General features: G+C 56.2%; 10 protein-coding genes across 10 annotated transcripts; 4 read left to right on the plus strand and 6 right to left on the minus strand.

Annotated features, from left to right (window-relative positions):
* Window positions 1-314: 314 nt before the first annotated feature.
* Window positions 315-1,915, plus strand: L969DRAFT_65250 (uncharacterized protein; the record flags this gene model as incomplete). Its single annotated transcript, XM_014710657.1, has 9 exons — window positions 315-497; window positions 548-638; window positions 691-845; window positions 962-1,121; window positions 1,171-1,289; window positions 1,351-1,477; window positions 1,526-1,623; window positions 1,679-1,754; window positions 1,802-1,915. 9 exons carry the CDS (start codon window positions 315-317, stop codon window positions 1,864-1,866), a joined length of 1,074 nt encoding a protein of 357 aa, XP_014566143.1. The 3' UTR covers window positions 1,867-1,915.
* Window positions 1,835-2,788, minus strand: L969DRAFT_77715 (uncharacterized protein). The gene is made up of 3 exons (XM_014710658.1): window positions 2,474-2,788; window positions 2,127-2,416; window positions 1,835-2,073 (listed from the first exon to the last, which is right to left on the minus strand). Exons 1-3 carry the CDS (start codon window positions 2,763-2,765, stop codon window positions 1,933-1,935), a joined length of 723 nt encoding a protein of 240 aa, XP_014566144.1. The 5' UTR covers window positions 2,766-2,788; the 3' UTR covers window positions 1,835-1,932.
* Window positions 2,764-4,044, plus strand: L969DRAFT_104838 (uncharacterized protein; the record flags this gene model as incomplete). Its single annotated transcript, XM_014710659.1, has 6 exons — window positions 2,764-2,770; window positions 2,903-3,129; window positions 3,202-3,262; window positions 3,313-3,353; window positions 3,411-3,568; window positions 3,626-4,044. The coding sequence occupies 6 exons, from the start codon at window positions 2,764-2,766 to the stop codon at window positions 3,786-3,788; spliced, it is 657 nt and encodes a 218-aa protein (XP_014566145.1). The 3' UTR covers window positions 3,789-4,044.
* L969DRAFT_96096 (uncharacterized protein) lies at window positions 3,906-5,646 on the minus strand (the record flags this gene model as incomplete). The annotated part of the gene is made up of 3 exons (XM_014710660.1): window positions 3,906-4,426; window positions 4,476-4,880; window positions 4,935-5,646. 3 exons carry the CDS (start codon window positions 5,644-5,646, stop codon window positions 3,906-3,908), a joined length of 1,638 nt encoding a protein of 545 aa, XP_014566146.1.
* A 134-nt stretch (window positions 5,647-5,780) lies between these two features.
* On the minus strand, window positions 5,781-7,645 carry L969DRAFT_89515 (uncharacterized protein). Its single transcript, XM_014710661.1, has 4 exons — window positions 7,545-7,645; window positions 7,394-7,483; window positions 7,121-7,345; window positions 5,781-7,062 (listed from the first exon to the last, which is right to left on the minus strand). Exons 1-4 carry the CDS (start codon window positions 7,582-7,584, stop codon window positions 5,825-5,827), a joined length of 1,593 nt encoding a protein of 530 aa, XP_014566147.1. The 5' UTR covers window positions 7,585-7,645; the 3' UTR covers window positions 5,781-5,824.
* Window positions 7,646-9,026: 1,381 nt separating this feature from the next.
* On the plus strand, window positions 9,027-9,429 carry L969DRAFT_104841 (uncharacterized protein; the record flags this gene model as incomplete). The annotated part of the gene is made up of 2 exons (XM_014710662.1): window positions 9,027-9,236; window positions 9,286-9,429. Exons 1-2 carry the CDS (start codon window positions 9,069-9,071, stop codon window positions 9,427-9,429), a joined length of 312 nt encoding a protein of 103 aa, XP_014566148.1. The 5' UTR covers window positions 9,027-9,068.
* A 79-nt stretch (window positions 9,430-9,508) lies between these two features.
* L969DRAFT_19049 (uncharacterized protein) lies at window positions 9,509-11,214 on the minus strand (the record flags this gene model as incomplete). The annotated part of the gene is made up of 7 exons (XM_014710565.1): window positions 9,509-9,554; window positions 9,605-9,723; window positions 9,777-10,001; window positions 10,053-10,173; window positions 10,224-10,572; window positions 10,637-11,091; window positions 11,144-11,214. 7 exons carry the CDS (start codon window positions 11,212-11,214, stop codon window positions 9,509-9,511), a joined length of 1,386 nt encoding a protein of 461 aa, XP_014566051.1.
* Window positions 11,215-11,332: 118 nt separating this feature from the next.
* Window positions 11,333-13,360, plus strand: L969DRAFT_19050 (uncharacterized protein; the record flags this gene model as incomplete). The annotated part of the gene is made up of 7 exons (XM_014710566.1): window positions 11,333-12,460; window positions 12,508-12,633; window positions 12,694-12,739; window positions 12,798-12,839; window positions 12,889-13,016; window positions 13,070-13,222; window positions 13,274-13,360. 7 exons carry the CDS (start codon window positions 11,333-11,335, stop codon window positions 13,358-13,360), a joined length of 1,710 nt encoding a protein of 569 aa, XP_014566052.1.
* Window positions 13,361-13,426: 66 nt separating this feature from the next.
* On the minus strand, window positions 13,427-15,406 carry L969DRAFT_52531 (uncharacterized protein; the record flags this gene model as incomplete). Its single annotated transcript, XM_014710663.1, has 3 exons — window positions 13,427-13,621; window positions 13,670-14,275; window positions 14,330-15,406. 3 exons carry the CDS (start codon window positions 15,404-15,406, stop codon window positions 13,427-13,429), a joined length of 1,878 nt encoding a protein of 625 aa, XP_014566149.1.
* A 268-nt stretch (window positions 15,407-15,674) lies between these two features.
* Window positions 15,675-17,297, minus strand: L969DRAFT_77735 (uncharacterized protein). The gene is made up of 2 exons (XM_014710664.1): window positions 17,039-17,297; window positions 15,675-16,981 (listed from the first exon to the last, which is right to left on the minus strand). Exon 2 carries the CDS (start codon window positions 16,978-16,980, stop codon window positions 15,790-15,792), a length of 1,191 nt encoding a protein of 396 aa, XP_014566150.1. The 5' UTR covers window position 16,981; window positions 17,039-17,297; the 3' UTR covers window positions 15,675-15,789.
* Window positions 17,298-17,584: the final 287 nt, after the last annotated feature.

Here is a 17,584-nt window from a genome sequence, read left to right on the forward strand (position 1 = left end):
CCCGGTCTTATACGAAGGCAAGCGCATCGCAGTCTGCTCAACGACGATTCAGTCCATAATCTCATCAGCTCCAAGTCTCGTCGATACTCAGGGACGCGCTAAATTCAGCCACAGCACAAAGGCGTCTCAACAATGGCGACCGCGCGTCTGCTTTCATACCTGTCTTGCATGCCTACTTGACCTCACTGTGACGTCGTCTGAGCCGTCGCGATGCCCTCCTGCCAGTTGCTGTGTCGCATCCTCGGTCGTCATGACCCTCTCGCCAAATTGCACGACCCCAATTCTCGTCTTGCTCTCTCATCTCAGATATAGTCATGTTACTCAAGGTCGCGCCCGCCCTCACGCTTCTCGTCACACTCGCTTCACATGTGTATGGCAATGGCGTCGACTCATCAGAGAACCCATCGGCAAGCGCAGGCGGAGCAAATGCAGTCAAACTTTTCTTCACGCCCGCGTGGGTCCCGGAGTACTCCGTCAAGTGGACTGTTCACCCCGATGTATGCCTCTCCGCTTACGTTGCCCCGCGTTGCTCAGGTAAAGCAAGCAGGGCATCTGGTATGATGAGCCAAAGCAAAGCATCATCCGGGTCGGTCATTCGCCTTTGACGGGCAAGATGTACCGCACGACCGAGTATTACTGTGCGTGACGTTTCAGTCTATCTCCTTGATTGCTAGACTGATTGCGAGGCAGTCGATGGTGTGGCGTTCACGCTCTTCTATGGTGAGGCAGGCAAGATCGAGGCTGTTCGTGTGGACGATCCGATCATGTCGCACCTGCAAAAGGCCATCGTCGACGGAGTCTCAGTTCCCGTCGTGCCCGGCATCAACGATGTCTTCAACAATGACGTCTAATAATAATGGAAGCCAATGCATCGCTTTTGCGCCCGTAACGACTACACCTGAGACGCGGCTCGGCCACTTTGCGCTGGATGCTTGCACTGCCTTTGCATCGCATCTGCAAGCGTGCTGCACCCTTCTTCTCCAGCTCCCTCCTTCCTCTCAATCTGCGAGCTACAGACATGCTTTCCTTCGGCCTTCTTTCGCTCGCCCTTGCCAGCCAAACGCTCGCCTTACCCTCTACGACTGCGCCCACGGCTTTCGTCACGACTTACAACGTCACTTGTACGCACCCTGCCATCCTACGAACGTCGTACTCATCCTGTACTCTCAGTCGGTTCGATTGGCTACTGCCCGATCAATGGTCCCAAGGATCCCTACCGCTCCGTCGGCATGAGAAACGGCAATCTCCTCGTGCACATCTCCAGCAATCCTGATACCGCGCCAACTTTCGTAAGGCTCACATGATGCAGACTCATTGGAATGTAGCTGACTCTTTGGTATGAACGCATAGTCAGACGCTGCCGTCGAGGGTACGACGGCTGCGCCTACGGCACCCTTCAATGGCAAGGCGTGGACTTTGAAAGTAGCAGCGCCGGATGTGCCCCTCGTCCCCACCAAGTGGGATGATTGCTGCACCGGTACGCCTTGTGGCATGGTGTACGACGAGATCTGATCCGTCAAGACAGCGAGTTCTTATCACGAGATCATCTTCCCGATCGATGGCACAGCCGCTACGACGAACACGTACGAGGGCGGAGGTCATGCAGGCGCATCGATGCTGCAGGTGAGTCTGTTGCCTCGACCTTGTGGTATTGTTGATCGTTGGGATGGTCGACCAGCACTGCTATGCTGATCGCAAGACCAAGAGTGGCGACTCCTGTCAAAAGACCCTCGGCTTCAAGTCAAAGGCCGATAGTGGGTCGCTCGCTTGCTCAACGTTGCATCGCTGATCTTGGCGGCAGCGATCAATGCTTGCGACATCAGCCAATCGTTCTGGGAGGCTCCCATCGTTCAAGCAAAGGCTTGATCTGCGCAGGTACGCCAATGCATTGCTAGCCTTTTGACAAGGCCGGGACTACCTGTGCTAGCTGGCTCACGAGGAGGATGATGATGACTTGGACTTGAGCCACTCTTGAGGATAGTCTTTGAAGGTAACGCCAGCATGACGCTTCTTGATCCTCGCCAGCGTCGGCCTGTCGTCCAAGGGGATATCGCTCAGATCGACCGACTTGTCCTGCGAGTCTTGCGTCAGGTTGAGTACGACACGACGAGGACGCAATAGCTCACCCTTGCAGAACGTATCAGCCTGTCCAACGTGTCTGAGCACCACTTTGCATTTGCCTCTTGGGTATTGTACCGTTGGCAGCTGATGGCGATGACGTCCTTCTCTGCATCCCAACGTGTACCCGCGAGCTTCCTGATAGTATCCCTGGCCTCACCAGTCGGAAGCTCGAGCGAATTGATGGGCACGGTGATGGCGACTTTTTGATCTACCGCCGTCGGCACGCCTATCCACTTTTGAGTGCGGACTTGTATCACTTCATCCTTTGCAGGTGGTACGAAAGGACGTCGTAGATCTGCTCCAGCGCTCACCGGTGAGCCAAGTCTACTAGCTCAGCAGGTGAAAGACGAGCCTTTGAGGAGAGGCAGTTGAAACTCGATCAGGCGCAAGTAGTGTAACCTTTCGCGGTCCTTGGCGAGCGCGAGGTGACCGTACGAAGGAAGATCATCGTAGCCGTAGGGTTCCATCTCGTCCATGTCCATGCCCGGCTCGAGCAAGATCTCTGGCACACGGTCGACTCTCTGGGCTTGCCTGCGCGTTGTGGTGCATATACATCGCCTGCTGAAGCTCGTCGGCGGTAGTTGTGATGTCGATGAGCATGGAGCTGGCAGTGGCGCAGCAATCAGAGGTCGTAATCGCAGCATGGCAGGTCGACCTTGGACTCTCGCAGAAAGAGCACGACACGTATCGGACACGTCACCTGGGTGGCGTCAATCGATGATGCCGCGGCCAGACGGATCGATTTGGCTCAGAAGACTTTGAGACGAGACGAAGATGCAAGGAAGAGCCATGATCAGGCCTGTCACGGCATCAGCCAAGTCGTTGCTATCAGCCAAGACGGTTGCCACTCGACAGACGGGCGCACACTTGAGCACCCTCTCACCCTCGACTTCTTCAGTGCTCGTGCGCTCCAGACGATCTGCTCAACCCTCCTCGACGTCAGGTCTATCGAGTGCGAGGAGGAGCTACCACGCCAAGGTGCTCGATCACTACGAGCGACCTCGTAATGTGAGCCTGCCTCGCTTCGCTTGACTGCGTCAAAGCTCGATGGATGCTGACTGAGGCGACTTTGTTTGATAGGTCGGCTCGATGGACAAGAAGGATATCAACGTCGGTACGGGACTGGTCGGCGCACCAGCATGTCAGTCTCCAGGCAGTGAGATGCTACCTTGGCTGAAGCATCGATCACAGGTGGTGACGTGATGAAGCTTCAAATCCGAGTCGACGATCAAGTAGGTCACCGTTCGCAAAGCACTCGCTCATGTGCTCATCATATCAACGACCATCAGGGAGTCATCTCAGACGTCAAGTTCAAGACCTTTGGTTGCGGATCCGCCATCGCCTCATCGTCGTACATGACCGAGCGCGTCAAGGGCATGACGCTCGAGGAAGCCGGCAAGATCAAGAACACCGAGATCGCAAAGGAGCTCAGTCTCCCGCCCGTCAAGTATGTCAGACCTGTTTGTCCCGCCTGATGACACGTGTGCTCATAGGCAAGCGATAGGCTACATTGCTCCATGTTGGCAGAAGATGCGATCAAGGCCGCCATCCGTGATTTCAATGAGAAGCGCAAGCAAGGTCACGCCTCAAAGGGCGGCTTCATCGATGTCTCCCAGAGCACCGCAACTGGCGAGACGGTCGCAACTGCTCACCCTACCGCTGCATAAGCTCCCACGACACCTCTGCCTTGCTGTTTTTTCTGCATATTGTGCCCATTGTATACTGTTTTGCGCGCTATGGAGTTGCATGCATTGCAATCAACAACAGGACTTTGCAAGGGCTCTCTATTGGGTCGTCAAGGGCCGCGCATAGGCTGCTTTGACGGGAGCAGGCCTCCGAGCTAGCCACTGACGTGCGGCTTTGCCCGGTCTGCGCAAGCTGGCACCGGCAGCAATGCACAGCGAGAGCAGGACAAGACTGCCGGCCTGATGGGCCGCTGCCAGAGGCGTCGGCACGAGGTAGACGAGCGTCGAGATGCCCAGCGAGACTTGCAAGACGGCCATGCTCATCGAGGCTGTGATCCACTTGTACGTCTGCGGTGGCAAAGCATTGCGCACGAGAGGTCTGCGAGCATAGAGCCATACGCCGAGGATGGAAACAAAGGTGGTCTCTGCTAGCGTACGGTGATCGAACTGGACCGTCGTCGGGTTCTCAAAGATATTGCGGCGAATGAGATCGGTGTGACCGTCCTTGTCGCGCGCATATCTCGCATCGAACAGTTCTGCTCGGGGTGGTACGAGATGCTCGCCCATGTAGGGGAACTCATTGTAGACCAGGCCAGCATCCAATCCGGCCACAAATGCGCCTGCTCGGGCGATCAGTCATGACACCTGAGCGTTGCAAACTGCCCGTACCTGATAGAGCAGTCAAGAAAACCAGACCTGTCAGCGCGGTCAGAATGATGCGTGTCCTGCCCGCCGTGCGAGACTGCAAGGTCGAGATCGTGCTGGCGACTGAAGGTAATCCCGACAGGCCAGTCGATTTGGCAGCCAGACTCCAATCTCTGCCGATGCCCAACGCGACGCGTAGCGAAGCAGCATAGACGATGAAGGCCATACCCAGATGCGCAGCCAGGCGGTACTGGGAGACACGCGGAACGCCTGAAGGGTTGGCTTCGGCTAGCGCGGCATGAGTGAGACCAGATTTGACCATGTACCAGCCAAGAGCGCCCTGTGCTCCGATGAGAGTGGCGATCGTGAAGAGCGCTGCCCCGCTCTGCCTGTTCAGTCGCCGTCGGTAGATGAGATAAGGTATCGGCACTGCACAACTTTGATCAGTCAGACTGTCTACAAAGCGAAACGGGCAAGACGCACGCAGGAATGCCAGACCGATGACACGGCCCAGCATGCGGTGAGACCATTCCATCCAGAAGATGCTCTGAAATTCCTTCATGCCCATGTTCTTGTTCGTGATCTGACCCTCCGGCGTGGCTTTGTACTTTGCAAACTCGACTTGCCATTGATCATGTGTCAGAGGTGGCAGCACACCCGTGACGAGCTCCCACTCGGTGATTGACAGGCCTGATTCTGTCAAGCGCGTGAGACCGCCCAAGATGACGATGAAGAAGACCATCGTCGAGATCGTCAAGAGGTAAGGAACGACGATAGGATCCGTCAGACGAGGCAGCTCCTGACTCGACGAACTATCTCGATGTGTAGGGGCGCTCCCCCGATCGAGCGCAGCCTTGCGGATGGGTGTCGCAACGGGCAACGTCTGACTGAGCGGCGCACCTGACATTGCAAGTGTGGATGCCGATCGGATCGCTGCGTGCCCCGTTGCGAGCAAGCTGACGGAACATGGCGAGGACCGTATTGTGCTGCTCATGGATAAGCTTGCAGCAATACTAGAGCTAGCTACTGGCTGTCGTATAGCCGTAGAGTGCAACGAGCGATGTGCAAAGTTGAACGTTCTCGGCGGCAACCTGGCGGCTTGCGCTAGCTGCCACTGCGCTTGTCTTGCACAGCAGAAGCCCGAAGCAGATGCCAGTGCCCGTCTGGACACTAGCAATGGCGCTACTCTGCTCATGCTGCTCGATGAGTGACTGCTCTGAGATTTACGAAATTCACCAAAGCGCGCGTTCTGAGTTTGCCCCGATTCGCCACGTATGGCATGCCAGAGAGAGAGAGAGTCTCACCAGGCTTCGCGATATCCCGATGACCTGCGCGTCATCACACACCCTGCAAAGACTCTACATCACGTATGGCTACGCTCTCACTTCGTCTACCTTTGCCTTTTGGAGTGCAAAACCAGGTACCACCCAGGCACCGCAACCGCACTGAGCTCCCGACCAGTCGAACGAGCCCAGTTTAGCATTGCACCTCGCGTTCGGGCACGCGAGCTTCCCGCCCAGACTACCTCCTTCGAGCGTGCTCGACATCCAGGAGAGCGGCTCGACAAAGTAGGCTGAACAGCTTGATGACTGCAGCAACGGAGGGGAGGAAGGCGTCTCGATGACCGGCGAGCCTTCGCTAGAGCCTGGCGGTGTGGGATCAAACACGGGAGGTAAGGAGACGCGGAGATTGGCCAGGTTGGCTGGCAAGCGATCTGCCAACCGCTTGGGCGCGCCGTCTGCTGCCGTGCTTTGGATCGAATCAGAGTCATCTGCTTGGCCGTCGGGCTGCTGCCTCTGCTGTCTTTGGCGCTGCTCCACTTCGAGCCGTTGTTTCTCCTTGAGCTTGAGTTCTTCTAGTTGTGCTCGATATGCAGTCATATCTCGTCTATGGGGCGCAAACGCTTGCTGCCCGACGCCGGGCTCATGCGTCAAGATAAATTCGCGCGATGCCAGTTCTCGCCTGCACATCCTACATCGCAGCCTTCGTCCTGAGATGTAGCTACGATCCTGTCCGACATTGACGACGTTGCTCACGGGCGGTTTCGGCGCTGGCACAGCAGGCTGCGCAGGCGTCAGCGCTGTCGGCTTTGAGCGAAACGTTCTGCGTGGAGGTGGTGCATCTGCGATGGGTGCACTAGCGGCATTGGCAGCCATCTGCCGCACTTCCGCACGTGCAGCCTGATCTGCCTCGCGTCCTTTGCTGCCCCGACTGCTCCTACTGCTGGCGCGTCGCATTCGCATCGAGGTGAGAAACTCTGTACGTTGCGCTGACATTTCCTGGGGAGTGATGCTGCCTTTGCGAGAGATGGGTTGGTCATCTCCCTCGACGGAAGAGATCGATGTCATCCTGAGATCATGAAACGGATCTGAGCCCGATCGCGGTCGGGGCGAGGGGGCAGGAGAGGGAAAATAAGCCAGATAGAGCTTGTCTGGCACGCCATCGCCGTTGGTGATCTCGCCAACGTTGCCGTGCATGAGGAACCTTCGAAGCTCTGCATACTTGGCAGGATCGGCATCACATTCACATCGCTCGTACAGCTCCAACTGGCCCATGAAGAATTCTGTTGGCTCTACGATCGTCCGTACGCTCTGTATCCTCGCGATTGCTTCTGCGCGTGCTTGAGGTCAGCAGCTTGCTTGCTTGCTTGAGCTGCAAAGCGTGCTGACCTTCCACTTCGAGATCGAATTCTGACATGAGGAATGCAGCGACCAGTGTCGTGCTACGCGAGACGCCCGCCTGACAGTGCACGAGGATGCCGTGACCTTGATTGAGCGAGTGCCTGATGATCTCGTTGGAGCGTTTGAAATGACTGATCATGTCTGTCGAGTTGTTGTCGTCTACGGCTATGCGAGTGATCGCAAAATCCTCTGGCACGACATATCTCTGCTTCACTGTTGCGAGCGTCAGCCCGACGCCGGGTCTGATGAGGTGTGACACACTGGCAGAGATGATGTTGTGTATGCCGTGCTCTCGCAGGAGCGGGAAGTTCTGCGAGGACGCCAGATCGCCAATGAAGAGCCCAGGAATGACTGGCCATACATTGCCTTTAGCGGGAACGCAACCGTCTCGCTGAGCTTCAGAGGCACACACCTTCGTGCATGTGCACTCTTGGTGAGCTTTGCGCCGACATGACGAGCTGGTTCGAAGGTCAGCACGCCTCGCGGTCAAACAGATGTCGAGGTGATCGGCAGCTCGGCAGCTGTAGACTGTAGACGCGACGAATGACGGTTCAAGGTCAGATGAGAAAGATGCAAATGCGGTAATACAACGACACTCGTGCAATGCAGTACGACGCCTGATCCGCTGCACTGATCGCTCTGCGCACTGTCTAGCGTGTGCCAATGAGATAGCCTCAGGCAGCCTCCTGATCGGGCCAATTTTCAGACGCACCCAGGGTTTCCGGTATCGAGGCGCTATCGGAGGTTGCGACACTCACTCCTTTTCTGGATCGTACAGCCATCTGAGCTCTTCGACATTCGGCTACACTCGGCCGCAGCGTCTCGCTTGAGCTTTTTTGGGCCTTGCCAACGACGGACTGGCAGGCTCACGCCTGATCGCCCGTCAGATATGCAGCCATCACGAAGGATTCTGCTGACTGACTCTGGCCTTGTTGCTGCGTTGGTGAGTCACTGGCTTCACATGCTGATGCTGGGATGCAGCTGTCGCCCCCGACAGCCTCAAGAGAGGCCGTTGGCTCCGCTACTGCCTCGAGTGGACGTGTGCGGTACTTCTATAGAGCGTCTGCCGTCATCGTCTACGAAGCGAGAGGATCTGCGTGCGCAATCACTTTGGCGCAGGCTTGGCTGTGCGCGTCCCATTGTCTTGGATCATTCTTGGAAAGAGGCCGGAAAGTGCATGGACGGTTGTCTGTGCGTGCTCTGACGAGGCTGAAACTTGTATATGATTCTCATTGGACTGGTCTTCTCCGGAGATATGGCACGCCGAAAGATCCGAGACAGATCTACGACGCGCCTGGAAGTCAGACTGTGCTCGCACTGCGTCGTTGAGGCAGCTCACGCCAATACGAGGACTTGACAGTGTCGTAGTACCGATTCGTGTCCAAATCTATTGTTGATTCTCAAAGCCGTAGAAGGGGGTCATGGTATGCCTGTGTGGTATCGGATATGCGCAGCAGGACTACATCGCCTTTCTGTTGACCTAGGAGTCCGGTTCGATGCTTTGCTCCAAGACTGTGTGGGATCTCGAGGCAAAATAGACACTGACTCGCCTGCAACTTCGTACGCATGAATTTGCTTCCCCACACCTTCGCATCCCCTCTTTCCCGCGGTCACAACATCCCCTTTGTATGCAGCTTCAGTTGCTGAGAAGAGTGAGCTAGCTCGACCAGTCGAGATGCACTGTCGGGCAAGATGTTCGTGCAGTCATTTTGCGCAGATACAGACTGGCGCACGCGGTCTAAGGGCTGACGAACTCTCGGCAATGTGTATAGCGTGACGTCTGTGTGATGGGGTCATGCCAGCAGAGCGGTCCGTCCTCGCTGTCGGAGGAGTAGCGCTCGTCGATTCGGGTGGGAACTCAAATCGACCTTAAAAGCGCGCGAATTCGTCGGATTGCTAAACTTACCGCTTCGTCTCAGGCGAGACTTCGATAGCGATGGCCTGTCGAAACCTCAAAGCCGATCTAGTGCTCTGCGTACAGCGATCGCCTTGCTGCGTCAGGGATCACAACGATGTGGCTACTTGCCTCAGGGATCATACGAACGAGCTGCCAGAAGAGTGCCGCCACTTGCGGACGGCTTTCTTCGAATGCAAGCGAGGCATGGCACGTCTGGCTTCGCTTGACGATATGCTGAGCTCATACGTGATGATAGCTTGACATGCGCAAGCGATTCAGAGGGCTAGATACAGGCACGAGACGGCAAGATCTCTCGAAAGCACAGGAGATTGACAAGTTCCAAGATCCGCTATCTGCTGCCGCAGCCAGTGCAGCGTCCGGTCCGCCGACGAACAGTTAGCACATGCACGAGTAGCTCTGTCAGGTTTTGTTAGATGAGATGTACAAGCGAGTACAACAGCCTCTTCCGAAGAAGCACTCTACCGCGCTCTTTTGTTGATGATCGTCTTTCCTTGCTCTTTGTATCTGCACGCGCGAGTCAGCTCCATCAGTGCCGAGCGTCAAGAAGAGCTCACTCTGCTGCTGATATCCAGAGCTGATGGAATGTGCCCAAGCTGGCGAGAATGGAGCCGCCTAGCCATGAAGCATACTTGCGCTCAACTGAATTGCCAGGCGCATGTATTTTGACCTTGAGCTGCACGCAAGCGTCAGCACAAGGAGACGCTCAAAGACAACTGGCGGGCTTACACTGCCCGAGAGGGACTCCATCTCTCTCTGCAGACGATCTGTAAAGCCAGGCATCGATGTAGTACCGCCCACGACGACAATGTTGAGCAACAACTGAGGCATGACATCGGCGTCACAAGCATTGACGGCGTTGATGATCATGTGAGGGATCGAGACTGATTCGCCCGGAGCTGGCGTGGGGATGGTCGAGCCCGAATGCGCCGAGGGTGACGGTAGATGAGTGAACTGCAGGCCGTACATCAGCTATGCCGTTACGGGCCACAAGTCTGCGCGTACAGCAGCTGGCAGGAAGCGCGGGTTGAACAGGACTTCGGGTATGGCGTAACGATGCATGCCAAAGTAGGTATTGAAGCCGTCTGGGAATTCGAAAGGCTTTGAGCCCCGTTGCGTAACAGCCCTGGAGCCCGATGTGTCAGCGGTGGACACTTCAGGCCATGCAGCTATTACTTCTCATCCCAGGGGTGGTCAAAGACGGCGGCCGTTGTCTCTTTATATTCGGTCATGACTTTGGCTTCTGCATACGCATGGAAGCTTGCTGTCGTGATATCATCCTCTGTCGGTCCGGCATTGCTGTCCTGCATGACCGCATCGCCCTCCGCCGCGGCGACGGGGGCAGGCGCGAAGTGAGGCATCCTCTCCTCGCGGTAGACCGCATTGGCAGGCTGTCCTGGCTCGACGGGGGTCTTTGACTTGACGAGGTAGTGAGGCCGCACTTGCAATGGCGGCTGCTGCGTCCGGAAGGATGTGCTCAGGCTCGTGTTGAGCAGTCCGCCGGCGAGAGAGGATTTTTGTATGGCTGCAGGCCAGAGAGAGAGTGAGTGAGTGAGCGTGCCAGTCGATGCAAACGCGTCTCGACGTACCTTTGCGCAGAACAAAGCCGTCAAAGACTGGCGTGACGGTAGCGAGCTCCTGACCGATGTCGACGATGAGAGCAGTACCCTTGCCAGCCGAGAAGGCAGCGAGCACGGCGCGGTCGACGGTATAGTATGCAGGCGCCTGCCAGGTCTCGAACGCAATCTCGAGCATGCGTTCCCTGTTGGCTTTTGTGTTCCAGCTAGGCTCTGTGGTCAGAAGCGGACTGTCTGCCAGACTGGGTATCCGCAGTTGTCCGGTGAGGGAGGAGTGAATGAGCTGCTCTGCCGCATCCCAGTCGACGACAATGCCGTCTTGGCAAGGGTTGAGGACACGTTGGTGAGCTCGCCAGACGTTGGGGCCAGCCTGTCCGAAGTAATGCTGGGCCTCCTTGCCGTCTCGAGCGGGCACGTAGCCGTAAGAAGTCGGGATGATGCTCTTGGGTGAATCCTCGCCGGCATAACTTCACTCTGCATCAGCCTTGGCCCTGCTGGGAGGTCAGCTGCATGGCTCACCCTGCTCGCGTCGTCGAGGTGCCGATGTCGAGCACGACGGCAGAGACCTCGTCACCTCCATAGACGACCATCCTTGCGCTGTCTTGTCTCCTCTCGTCTCTGTTGCGCGCTTCCTGATCCAATTTTGTTGGCTGAGCCGCCTCGAGCTGAGCCTCGAGCCTGACTTCCACGTCGGTACGGCCGAGCGGGATGCCGGCCTCCAAAGTGCTCACAGACGAAGAAGAGCGGGTGAATGAGCGGACCGTGCTGCTCTCGCCAGCTGCACAGGCGGCCGACTATGAAGCGATTGCAGCGACAAAGGCCGCACGCTCTCTGGATGACAGAGATCCTCAGGATGTCACCCGGAGAGCGACCATCCTCATCTTCCTCGGCGTCTGGACCGGCGTCTTCCTCGGCGCTCTCGATACGACCGTCGTGGCTACGATTTTCTCTCAGATCTCGAGTTCGTTCGGAGCGTCCAATCAGTCATCATGGCTTGCGACATCCTACTTGCTCGCCACTGCTACCTGCACACCTCTCTACGGGAGGCTGTCAGACATCTTCGGCAGACGAGGCGCCAGCATGCTCGCCCTCACACTCTTCACCGTCGGCACGCTGCTGTGCGGTCTCGCAGGCAGTATGGAGACGCTCATCGTTGCAAGGTTGATTGCCGGCATGGGTGGCGGAGGTCTCATGACGACCTCGAGCATCATCGCGAGCGATCTCATTCCTCTCAAGCAACGTGGCTTCGTACAAGGTCTCGTCAATATCTGCTTTGGCGCAGGTGCAGGCCTAGGGGGACCGCTCGGCGGTCTGATTGCAGACCGGCTCGGATGGCGATGGGCCTTTCTCATGCAGATCCCGCCTCTCATCGTTTGCTTCGTCCTCGTCTTCATCTTTGTTCGCTATCGAGTGCCAGGTCAAACCGGCACACTGTCGCAAAAGGTCAAGCGAGTCGATTGGGCCGGCAGCGCGACGCTTGTCATTGCGGTAGCCAGTCTCTTGCTTGGACTCTCCTTCAAGAACAACGAGGACTATGCCTGGTCAAGTCCCTGGGTCTGGGCACCCCTCATCATCTGGGTCGTCTTCACTCTCATCTTCGGCCTCGTCGAAGCGTACGTCTCGCCTGAGCCCGTCATGCCACTGCGTTTGCTCAGACAGCGCTCGATCTTCTTCATTGCGCTGTCAAACTTCATCGCATCGGCCATCAGCTTCAGTGTGCTCTACTTTTACCCGCTCTTCTTCGAGAGTGTCAAGCTATCGACAGCTGGCGAAGCGGGCTTGCATTTACTACCTAACAGCGTTGCACTGTCCATCGGCTCTCTTGTTTCTGGCTATGTGCGTATACCTCACCAACTCTCGACGTTGCGCTGAAGTCTGTGCAGCTGATGAGACGGACCGGCAAATATTGGTGGTTGATCGTCGGCTCGGCAGGTCTACCGATTGTCGCCTTTATCATCATGGTCATGCTCGACCGTAACTCACCAGCATGGCTCACTTGGATCGCAGTGGTCAGTCAGATCAATTGATGCAGCTCGATCGTTGAGCTCACTGTGAATCCATCTTGACAGATCCCTTCTGGCTTCGGATATTCGAGCCTGATCACCTCATTACTCAGTACGTGTCCTGCCCGGCATGGCAATGATCTCTCTCGTGACTCGTGTGGTACTTGTAGTCGCACTCATATCAACAGCCGATCGTGCGGACATGGCAACAGGTGAATCTGCCTCTCTTTCTCGCCGGATGGGGCTCATATCACGCCACAGCTACGGGTCTCTCGTACCTCTTTCGCTACGTCGGTCAAGTTGTCGGCGTGGCGCTATCGAGCTCCTTCATGCAGTCCATCCTCACAAGTCAGCTCAGAGCAAATCTTACCGGCCCGGGCTCTGCAGAAGTACGTCTCTTGCGCCATGTGTTGCACAGAACTGATGAATTCGCTCATCTCAGCTCATCGAGAAGATACGGCATACCACCTCCATCGTCAAGGATCTGCCACCAGATACTCAGAGTATCGCCATTGATGCCTACCAAAAGGCACTGAGAGCAGTATACCTTCTCAATGGCGGCCTGGCCATCCTTGGCCTCCTGTGCGCCTTCCCCGTAGGTCTCGCATGATTCGATGACCAATTGTCAAGCTCATCGTTGTCTCAGATCCGGGAGGTACCGCTTTCAGACAGCTTCGAAGAGGAAGAGCAACGTAGACGCGAACGCGAAGATGCGCAAAGCACAGAGACTTGAGAGCATATTAGACGCTACATACAACATCTGTTGCTGTACATGTTGACATTCTACGTGTTGCTGCGATCACTCTTGCGTACCATTGATGTCCATGCTGCACACCGTGATAGGCTTATCGAAACTCGTCCGCGCAACCAGGCGGATCTTGCGCGCAATGTCAGTCTCTGCATCGTGACTTGCCGCTAATGTTAGCGTGAGGTTGCTCCTGCCCTCTGAATCTGCCAAAGGCGCTGTCGACACATCAAGAAGCTCGCGCTCGTCCTGCGCACCCGTCAGCATGACTCAGAATGTGGGCCACGGACTACGGACATAGGCCAGACCTAGGTCTGATTGCGTTTGTAGTCTCCATGCCGAGCCTGCGCGTGCAGTCACTTGGGCGAGGTTATCACTTGCGATAAGCTTGATGGCGGAGATATTGGTGGGCTTGACGAGCAAGAGACCAATGTAATCTCCCTCGATCGGAGGTCGAGAACTTGTCCAGCAAGTGCTCGGATCACCATCTACTGCAAGGTGCCACGAGCCTTGGGAGATCCAGTAGTCGACTGTAGGCCAGAGCGGATTTGCCGAGTCGTTAGTCGCATGGAGCGTGCTGAAGCGCTCCTCGTGTTCGTGAATGTGCGAAATCTGATGGGGGTCGAAGAAGGCACTCGACGGGATGGAAGAAGCGCTATCTGCTACGCGCTTGCGAAATCGATCCGTCCACTCGCCTGCAGGCTCGGCTTGTGCTTTGACAGGGTAGCGAATGAGATTAGGAGATGGAAAGGGCGAGAAAGAGGTGATGAACAAACAACGGTCTGACTTACAAGGCGAACGTGCGTCGTGTTCGGGCATGCGATTGGTGAGCGCAAATGGGTATGGGATCGTCAAGGGACCTTGCTTTCGCAAGACAGTGTAGAGCTTCCTGAGTGCATCGAGCTGTGAGAAATATCACGTTAGTCATCGTCGCAGTCTAATAAAGGCCAAGCGCACAATGTTGGCGTAGACGACCGTCCACTGGTCTACTTCCGATCCTCTGCTCCAGCCCACTTCGCCGCCTTCGACGTCGATGGGCTCGAGCGGATTGGACATCTGCTCCGGATAGGTATTCGTCCACAGACCAAAATACATATCAGCAAGAAGTACACTGTCTCTGTCCATCTGGATCGGCCGAGTGCCCATCTGATCGACAAAGCGCTGGGAAAGTTGCCTCGGCGCAAGAGAGCCTGTTCCAAGCCAGATGAAGCCGGCAGTCATGTCGATCTCTGGATTCTCGAAACGCCATCGTCTGTGCTCCCAGGCAATCCAGGGCAGCGTATTGCCAACTATCCTACGCGCTCCCTCGCCGCCTTGGTCGATGTACTTGGTGTAGAGCGCGTCGAGGTATGGGTTGAGCCAGTCATCGTCGTTGAAATAGCATGTCTCATAGGATGCCAAGCTGCAAGCGAGGTGCTTTGCAAAGTCGTGCAGATTGGAAGGCGAGTTGACTATTCTCAGCTTGGGATGGAGCAAGACAGTCTCGTTGTAAGGTGGCAAGAGATTGAAATTATCCCGCGAGAGATGGACTAGCGCGTTGTTGTTCCATACGATGATCTCTCTGATGAAGGGATAGCGAGAAAGGTGCTGTACGACTAGTTGCAATCCCCGTCTCCGCTTCCAGGCCAGAATGATTGCCGTCACGCCAATGGGCCTCGTCCTGTACACTGAGTCGAACACATCCTCCACGTCGACCTTGAGCGACTCGTCGTCGGTCTCCTCGACGAAATCAGCTGGCTCGTAAGCTGAGTGTGTTCTTGTGATTCTTTCCACCAGCTGCTTCTCGTTGGCCTCTTGGACTGCAGTCTGTGACAGCGGGCCAGGCGCATAGTCTAATGCTGCGTCTGTCAAGCTTCTTGTAGCCGGCTCGTCGCGCGCAATGCTCGAAGAGAGCCACAGTAGGCCGGCGCATCCGATGAGGAGGATGAGCAGTCGTCTCTGTAGCCAATGAGGGCCTGCATGGGGAGGTGCAAGTACGAGCTCTGCCAAGGCCGAGGGCTGTCCTACGAAGAGCAACACATCCTGATTTGTCATCCGCATCGTCAGCTCACACTGCTCCTTGAACAGACATGCCAGCAGCCGACCTCGCTCATCGCCTGTCGTCTGACCTCAATGAGTTGAAGCTAGTCGCCCGCTAGCGCGCCGGCTCGCGTCGTATCTTTCTCGAATCTCGGTGCTCAGAGTGGTCCTTCAATAGCTTCAAGCTTCGAGTCGATGGGCGTCTCAGACAAGGCGCCTCAATATTCGCGGCAATCATAATCATAAGATGCAAGCTCGTCAACAACAAGAGATGACAAGCTATGCTTAGCTCATAAGAGCGTGACGTGAGCGTGATGTTCATTAAGAGGCGTGCGACTGCCTTGGGTGCGTTGCTGATGAATGCTGTCTATGTACTTGCGGTGCGATAGGCTTGTCCTTCAGAAGTTGAAGGCTGAGGAAGCGTAATAGTATGCTTGCGATGGAGAGATCTTGCTCTCGGCGAATTCGCGGTCCGTGCGGGCGCCCTTGCAGAACTTGTCCGCGAATTCGTTCATGAAGACGTCAACGTGACCCTTGATCCAAGGCGCAATGATCTCGACGTGCTTGTGCTTGTGCTTGACTTCAAGACTGCACTTTCCGAGCTGACGCACTGCGCGCTGAGAATCGCTGAAGAGCAATAGCTTGATTGCAGGCCAGGGAATCTTGCCGCTGTTGAAGAGTTCGAAGCAATACGTAGTTGCCTCACACTCAGCAACATGAGAACAGATCGTGTCCCGGATGCGCTTGCTGAAGATGTAAAAGAACTCCTTTCCGTCGAGTGTCAATTCGCGGGCGATCACGGCGATGGCCGCGGCGCCCGCATCGGGGCCAACCTTCATGACCGTTGCATCGGAACCGACCAGCGTCGTGCCTGGCTGCTGATGCTCGAAACAGTGACGGTAGTATTCGACAGAGGCAGCATGCTCGTGCTCGATGATTGACGTTATTCCGACGCGCGTACGATCGTGTGCGACTGCAGTGAAAGGTCCGGGTACGTCACGCGCGACGTCGTCGAAGGTTTTGCCGTTGCAACGGACGAGGCGAGCCAGCATTTCGAATCTGAGGTTGACAGAAGGCAGGAATTGTGCGTTGGCAAAGTTGTTCTGTCTGTACTCGCGATTGAAGGTCGGAACTGATGACGATCCGGGAGGCGAGATTGAACGGCGCGACGATAGTATGCGTGGACCGGAGATTGGGCCTCTGGCTGAGCTCGTCGGCTGAGCGGGGCGAATGAATGCAGTCGCCGGACGAAGAGCTGTCGGGGCAGTGCGAAGTCGCTTTGTCTGACGATCTTTCGTAGGCGAGATATGCCCACTGGTGCGGCTGGCACTTGCACTGAGCGATCGTGCCTTGTGGGAGCCGAGTATAGCCTTGATCGCTACGTCTCGGATGTCCTGGTCTTGCGGTACATCTGCGCTCCTGCTCGCTTTGATTGGCTTGATCTCGCGCTCGTCTGCCGATGTGACTTTGCCGATGCGAACTCCCTTGCTTGATTCTTGCTCCTGCTGCTCCACATGCACCTGTACTTGCGGTGGTATGGACGCGTCACTGTCTGCCTCAGGCGGCTGCCTCGTGCGTGACTCTGACATCCTGTCAACAAGACAAGGAGGATCAGTATTGGTCATGAACTGACTGCAGGCTTCCTACCCTGTGCGATGTGTAGTATTAGCTACTGCTATGCTGCTCCCTCTCTCTCTGCTACTTGCTGGCGACGGTCAAAGCTGATAGGTCGGCTGCTCCTCTTGTTGTTGTTACTCTATTATGCAGCTGCAGTCCTGTCTATAATTGCTGTTGCGAGATGCTACGAGCAGACGGGCCAAAGACTGAGCCGTTGAGTAAGAACGGAGCGTTGGAAGGGCAAGGATGTCGCCAGATGGGGTGTGAGGAGTGNAGGANTNATTCGCACTCTTATCATATTTCGCGCTCACCAGGTGATTCCGCACTTTTCAGATGATTTCGCCTACCCCATATTCTGCGGCGCGCCGCGAACGCGGGGAGCGCACATCTAGCTCGTGATCAGACGTTAGCGCCGTCCATTCGCGCCGCTTACGGACGGACGAGTGCGCGCAAATTTCTCACGGTCACGCGCCTCGCAACGTATAAGAAGAGTGCAAATTCCTTTTCCCAACTCAACTCCAGCTCGACTTCAACTCCAGCTCGACTTCGCCTCTGGCAAGATTCTCAGCCCGAGAG

This window comes from Mixia osmundae (assembly GCF_000708205.1).
Source record: "Mixia osmundae IAM 14324 unplaced genomic scaffold scaffold_9, whole genome shotgun sequence".
Classification (NCBI taxonomy): domain Eukaryota; kingdom Fungi; phylum Basidiomycota; class Mixiomycetes; order Mixiales; family Mixiaceae; genus Mixia; species Mixia osmundae.

What these genes read in the sequence shown, in the direction of transcription:
- L969DRAFT_77715 (XM_014710658.1), bottom strand. Translation starts at nt 2,765, where the DNA reads ATGCTGCGATTACGACCTCTGATTGCTGCGCCACTGCCAGCTCCATGC. An exon ending in TCAACTGCCTCTCCTCAAAG is followed by an intron (nt 2,417 to 2,473) that starts GCTCGTCTTTCA and finishes GCGCTGGAGCAG; the next exon opens with ATCTACGACGTCCTTTCGTA. An exon ending in GGCTGATACGTTCTGCAAGG is followed by an intron (nt 2,074 to 2,126) that starts GTGAGCTATTGC and finishes CAAGACTCGCAG; the next exon opens with GACAAGTCGGTCGATCTGAG.
- L969DRAFT_77735 (XM_014710664.1), bottom strand. Translation starts at nt 16,980, where the DNA reads ATGTCAGAGTCACGCACGAGGCAGCCGCCTGAGGCAGACAGTGACGCG.
- L969DRAFT_89515 (XM_014710661.1), bottom strand. Translation starts at nt 7,584, where the DNA reads ATGTCGGCGCAAAGCTCACCAAGAGTGCACATGCACGAAG. An exon ending in ACACAACATCATCTCTGCCA is followed by an intron (nt 7,346 to 7,393) that starts GTGTGTCACACC and finishes CGCTCGCAACAG; the next exon opens with TGAAGCAGAGATATGTCGTG. An exon ending in ATTCGATCTCGAAGTGGAAG is followed by an intron (nt 7,063 to 7,120) that starts GTCAGCACGCTT and finishes AAGCACGCGCAG; the next exon opens with AAGCAATCGCGAGGATACAG.